General features: G+C 35.6%; 1 protein-coding gene across 1 annotated transcript in view; it reads left to right on the top strand.

Moving 5' to 3' along the window:
* LOC119573588 (serine beta-lactamase-like protein LACTB, mitochondrial) overlaps positions 1-3,678 on the top strand; it is an 11,003-nt gene extending 7,325 nt beyond the window's left edge. The window contains exons 5-8 of the mRNA XM_037920798.1: positions 301-790; positions 1,211-1,415; positions 2,022-2,038; positions 2,783-3,678. Of these exons, the coding sequence (XP_037776726.1) occupies positions 301-790; positions 1,211-1,415; positions 2,022-2,038; positions 2,783-3,117 (1,047 nt within the window). The 3' untranslated portion in view covers positions 3,118-3,678. The remainder of the gene's footprint in view (positions 1-300; positions 791-1,210; positions 1,416-2,021; positions 2,039-2,782) is intronic.
* The last annotated feature ends 3,051 nt before the right edge of the window (positions 3,679-6,729 follow it).

Below are 6,729 nucleotides of genomic sequence, written 5' to 3'. Positions count from 1 at the left end.
TCATCATCATCATCATCATCATCATCATCATCATCATCATCATCATCATCATCATCATCATCATCATCATCATCATCATCAGTGTAATTAAAATTCATATATTTCTCAATTTACAATGGCTTCTACCTTAAGACTAACAATATTTTGTCACTTTTTATGATAAAAATTCATGTTATTCAGAGCTCGTGAACAACATACTATAGATTACATTCTAATCATACACTCTAATCTAAAGTGTGTAATGTTTAATGTGTTTATAGCAGTAATACGGAAGAGTAACCTCTAGCACTTGAAACACAGGTAACGATAACAACACGACACCTCCTGAGCCACCAGTCAGGGATTCGCCACTACGCCCTGAAGGACCCTAACAAGAAGGAGAAGAAGGAAAAGAATGACAGCACGGGAGGCAAGAAGGGGGCGGAGTCGAGGGTTGAGGGGGAGAGTGGGGAAATCAAGAAGAAAGATGAAGGAGCTGGAGAGAAAAGGGGGAAGACTAAACAGGCTAAGGAGGACAGTGGGGAAAAGACGATGGCAGAAAAGGCACCGTCAGAAGTGCAGGGGAAGGAGGACAGCGAAAGCAGTGAGAGTTCGCAGTCTGTTGTGGAGACGAAGAAAGCAGAGCTGGAGAAACTCTTGAAAGGCAAAGCGAACAAGAAGAGAAAGAGCAAGAGAAAGGAAGAAGAGGAAAACGAGTTTGACATGCAGGAGTATTACATCAAGGAGAAATTTGAGTCCATAGAGGAGGCTCTCAAACTGTTTCAAGATGATGAGCTATTCTTTAAGCCAGGTTTGAACATTTGTGTTTAGACTAGTAATGCCTAAGAATAGTAGTCATTGGTAAATAAGTAGATAAATCCAAAATCCGGGAAAGAAATAGATTAAAACGAATGAAATGCCATTAGATTTGTTAACCATATAATCGATACTAAATTTTTTTGTATATGTTGTTTTATGCTTCCTTTCTCTAATAATTTTCTCAGGTATTCGTAAACACTTTAACTTAATGACTACCAGAGACTTCTGTGAACTTAAGAGTATTCAAGTTTTCTACACAGGTTTTGATACTTTGCATGAAGATTATTTACAGTGAAAAAAATGAAAATACAAAAAGATATGATAGCTCTACAAAATAGATATCATAACAGATTCTAACTTTTTTTTTTTCTTTTATACCTAATGACTTATCTAATATTGACGTTATTTCTAGGCACTGGTTACCTCTACACGACCCACGGCTGGACAGTTGTTAGTGGCGTGGTTGAAGGCGCGGCAGGCAAGCCATTCACCAAAGTCGTCGCACAGTTGTTTCACGAACTGGGATTAGAGAATACCTACCTGGACGTGTATACTCCTATCATCTACAATAGGGCCAGGTTAGTAGGCAGTAAGAGGATTAGCCTTCGTATTTATTGGTAAGTGTCTATTTGGGTAATGGGGCTCTGTATGTGTTTTTGAAGTCTGAAAAGGGTAATGCCATAGTGTAGGTATTATATCGTACCTCACAAGTTTTCATTCTTACTTATTCTTTATTCATTTTATGTCATAGTTCAGATATTACTAATTTTTATTCTTTTTTTTTTATCTCACAGATTCAACATTAAAATCATAATATATATATATATATATATATATATATATATATATATATATATATATATATATATATATATATATATATATATATATATATATATATATGTAATATCATATTATATAATATATATATATATATATATATATATATATATATATAATATATATAATATATATATATATATATATATATTATATATATATATATATATATATATATTATATATATATTATGTATATATATGTACATATATATATATATATATATATATATATATATTTATATATATATACATATATATATTATTATACTGTACATTATACAGTTGCTCTCCTTCCTCCAGATTCTACACGAACCGCGGCTGAACGCCCTTACTTACACTCTACGTCTGTTCTTCCACGGTGCAAGACTCACACATTGGGAGTATGATAGTCAACCCAGGTGAAAGGTATGTCCATTAGATTACATACTATTATTATATCTGGTGTTGTACTTGTGTCCCGTGTTATTGGTGTTTTGGGAAGCTTGTGGCAACAAATGGATAATGTCATATTTGTTGCTGAGTTACGAGAGTTTTAGTTTCCATGGTTTTGATATAGACCTGTATTGTTTTTGTTTCCCCTAATGATTGTCATTTTGTTGCTGTTTACGAGATTTTAGTTTCCTGTTCTTTAGACTGATCTGTTTTCTTTCTTTCTCTCCTTCTTCTTTTCTCTTCTTCTCTCTCTTCTCTCTCTCCTCTCTCTCTCTCTCTCTCTCTCTCCTCTCTCTTCTCTCTCTCTCTCTCTCTCTCTCTCCCTCTCCTCTCCATCCCTCTCCTCTCTCTCATCTCTCCTCTCTCTCTCTCTCTCTCTCTCTTTCTCACTCTCTCTCCTCTCTCTCACTCTCACCTCCTCACTCTCTCTCTCTCTCTCTCTCTCTCTCTCTCTCTCCCTCTCTCCCTCTCTCCCTCTTACTCTTACTCTTACTCTTACTCTTACTCTTACTCTCACTCTCACTCTCTATCTTCTCTTACTGTTACTTTTTCTTTTTCAATGTTCGTATTACAATTTCACAATTGTCGTTACAAAAATGACATAATTTTGATGAAATTGTTATATCAAAACATACACGTATCTTGCACTGTAGAATTATTGCTTCTAATTTATACCTTTACTAAAACAACCACTTGTCTTTCTTCGTCAGGACTGCCTGGTTACCTAAAGTGGAAAACTATGAAGGAACTCTGGACCCCAGTATCAGGCCCTAATCCCTCCAATGGGTATGGGCTCGGCTGGGGTGCCGTCGAGGACAGTATCAAGTGTGCGTTTTGCCGTGAGAACAGGCAGTGCGCGTCTCACACTGGGGGTGCCATAGGTGCTAGCAGTGTCCTTCTCATACTGCCTCAACCTGGGGTGCTAAAGGAGAACGGGGAGGGGAAACTCCCAAAGGGTGTCGTGGTGTCGGCAATATGCAACATGCAGAGTGTTGCCCTCAGGAAAGTGGCGTTGGAGATTGCCAAGATTTTTGAGAAAGTTTGATGTGTGCTGGTGTCTATTTTTATTGTTTCTCTTTCTTTTCCCTTTTGTAATGGTTATGTGATTTTATATTTCATATGTTGCTCCTCCCTTTTAATGATTTAAGCCTTAGATTGATGTAGGGGATTGGAGCATATTTGGTTTGAAACATATATTCTGATTTACATGCACAAAAATATATATACATATCTTTTCTAATGACAAAATCTAGAGTGAACTAAGGAATACAAGAACAGTCTGTAGTTATTTATAATTAATGAAAGGAATAAAAGTAAAAAAGAGAAAAGAGAAATCATTTCCACCATGAAAGAAGCAGTGAATAATAAAAGCTGGAACAATTCTTAGCGAAATGGCCATTATTGAAATGAAATACGCAGACATAAGAATTCACATACACTAAAATGTTCTCTTAATTCCTATTATAAATATTAGTTGTATCTCTTTATAGTTCACATTCTTGCTCAGTTGCTTTCTCTCTCTTTTTTCTCTCTCTCTTCCTTGTTCTCATCTTCAGTCCCTTTCTGTCTTTCATTTTCAGTCTCTTTTTGTCTCTCATTTTCTCTCTCTCTCTCTCTCTGTCTCTCTGTCTCTCTCTCTCTCTCTCTCTCTCTCTCACTCTCTCTCTCTCTCTCTCTCTCTCTCTCTCTCTCTCTCTCTCTCTCCCTCTCTCTCTCCCTCTCTCTCTCCCTCCCTCCCTCCCTCTCTCTCCCTCCCTCCCTCCCTCCCTCTCTCTCTCCCTCTCCCCCCCCTCCCCCCTCTCTCTCTCCCTCTCCCCCTCCCCCTCTCCCTCCCTCCTCCTTTCCTTCTTCCCCTTCCCTTACTGGCTATTCAGACACAGTTCCTATCTTTCACATGCCAAAGACAATGAATTTACAACATGTATTTCTTTTCACTAATTATTACATTCCATTGACCTCATTTCTGTCTTGAATTTATATTGGATAGTTATGTTTACTGTTTGCATTTGGGAAGGGTGGTGTAGAATTATGTTCTGTATGTTATATATTTGTTCTGAGTGTGAAGAGTGTTCTTTTGGGATGAAATTATGAACTTCGGTGTATTTTTCAAGGAGTAGTTGGTGACAGATAACAGTCATGTGTCTCTTTTGTAGGAAATAATGGGTTGCTGTAATGCAGAGATCTTGCTTGTATTTGGGGTCCTAATAATGATACCAAGAAGGCGATGGAGACATTTGCTCACGCGTAATTATTACATATCATCTTCAGGTCTAGTCAAGCCTCTTCCTTTTCTAATCTCTCTCATTTTTGCTGCACTAAGAAAAATGTGAATTTTCAGGAGAGGAGAAACTAAGACATTTTTTCAATTAGATGTAAATGTTACGATGAATATTTATAAAGTATAAGTCAAGGTTTAGCTTTCAGTGTTATATGAGGTTCATGTCCGTCAATGGAACTGTAAGATGTTGCAAAAGATTCATGTCTTGTTTGTAGTGTGCAATGTATTGCTTGTATATTTTTATTACTCCTTGTTTTATTATTTAAGTTTTAAAAAAATGGTGTTTTGGTCAAGGTTCATCACTTCCCTTAAGATAAACAAGGGTACGAGGTTTATAATAAAAATTAATAATTAATATGACTTTGTGCAATTGTAGATCCATGAACACATTTTGATTATTCATTGGAGCACGCTTAAAGGACTAGTTTAGAATGACATAATTCTACAATTTGTCAGTCTAAAAATAATTCAAAGCATTTTCATACAAAATGTTCTTCGATAGATTCTGATCTTTATAGCAGGCATATATTTTCCAGACAATCCTAACTATATTATCTATTTTATACCCTTCTTTTGTGTGTGTCCTAGAGTATTCCACACTGTCTTTCTACCTACCTACTGAAACACAGTATTATCCTAAATCCAAGATTTATACCTAGGATTGTTTATTCATTACATGTTCTTCCAGTCATGTTCTTCCACTATCAATGAAGGTTTGATATGTTGGGTACTTTACATATGGTACTGCAACTAATTTTGTACTTACTGTGCTCAAGTAATCTTTAAGTTACCAACCTCTAATACATTTTTACAAGGGAGTGAGGTATTTTCTTGCTATACACTTTATGACCATATGAATGACAAAACCTGTGCTGTACTGAGAAAATGACAGAAAAAAAAAGCTTACTGTATACAAGATGAACTTTCTTTGTGTTGATTTTTTTTTTCCCTCGGGTAATTTTCTCTTCTCTAATGATGCAGAGAAGACTTTCTGGTCTAATCGTGCTGCAGATAAACCACATACCATAAAACTTTTCATCTCTCTTTGGGCTGTCCCATTCTATCAGAGTAGATGCTGGGACACTGCTCTTGCCTGATTATGTATTGGCTACACTTTCCTCACACATTCTTATCTCATGTCACATTCTGATCCACCTCTATGGTCCTCATGCAGTGTTTCTCTTTTAATCTCACACATTCTACTATCCTGTCCCTGCTTGACTGCAACCCATACCTCTGCTTTTCCTCACTTATCCTCTCTCCCCGACCCCTCAGTGCTGGACATCCTCTCGGAATCCCCTACCTCTCCCTTTGACAATTTCTTCTCTCCTACTCCGATGCATAAATACTCTGCATTTGATCTAACTGCCCTTCACCCTTCACTCTTTTCCCCCTTAAAACACTTACTTATACTAAACCCCATCAGCTCCCCCCTCTACCCTTGTCACTACCATACTGCACTGTAGTTCTGTTCAACCTCTAACGTCTTACACACTTTACCCTAAACATTAATTCATTTCTGTTCTTTTTGCTGCAATATTTTATCATAGTGCTATATGACCTTAGATGGCTAGTACATTTATTTATTTTCACCATTAGCCATTAATCATTAATACTTCACTCTCTTGAAAATATTGTAACAGAACAAAAATGGTTTTAAATGTTCCTTCTTTCATTGCTCTTTAAAATTGGTTTTATAAATATTAATTTTAAGTATTAATAATAATTTTAGAGGGAGTTTGATCCCCTTCTTGCCATAAAGAAAATTGTTCTTAATGATAGCACAACTATTTTCAGACTAAAAATATTAATAGTAAAATAAATATTTTCTACAGGATGGAACAACAAACTGAATACAATTTAGAATATTATGAAATGTATAGGAAAGAAGAGTATACTTTATTTTATGAATATGCTGCCAATAAAAGATGTAGATTTTGAAGTATGTAATTTATTTTCTATAACTATATATTTATTTCATATGTATAATTCATTGGGTATATTCAAGCTTCTTATTTTTTAGGAGAAAGTTTGGTATTTATTATAGAGAGGTTGATGTCTTTTCCGTTATGATAAAACTGACTTTCAGTATAATTTCAGACTCGAAGTTTGAATTCTGTGTAATGAGAGAGACATGCACGGAAGTAAATGATTGAGCTAGTATTATTGTCTTTTTTATCCTTATTTCAGTATGGTTATAACTTTAAAATCATCAGTATCTTCCTATATCACACTAAGGATAGATGCATAATGATGTGTTGTGTAATATTATGTTTTTGAAAAGAAGGTTGGTGGAAGGCAGCTGGAATTTTATCCCACCTGAGAGAGCTACCTTGCTAGTGTGTGTCTGCCATTTAAGAGTCAAATATATATTATTAG

This window comes from Penaeus monodon, chromosome 5, assembly GCF_015228065.2.
Source record: "Penaeus monodon isolate SGIC_2016 chromosome 5, NSTDA_Pmon_1, whole genome shotgun sequence".
Classification (NCBI taxonomy): Eukaryota; Metazoa; Arthropoda; class Malacostraca; order Decapoda; family Penaeidae; genus Penaeus; species Penaeus monodon.
This window is presented reverse-complemented; position numbering and strand designations above follow the sequence as displayed.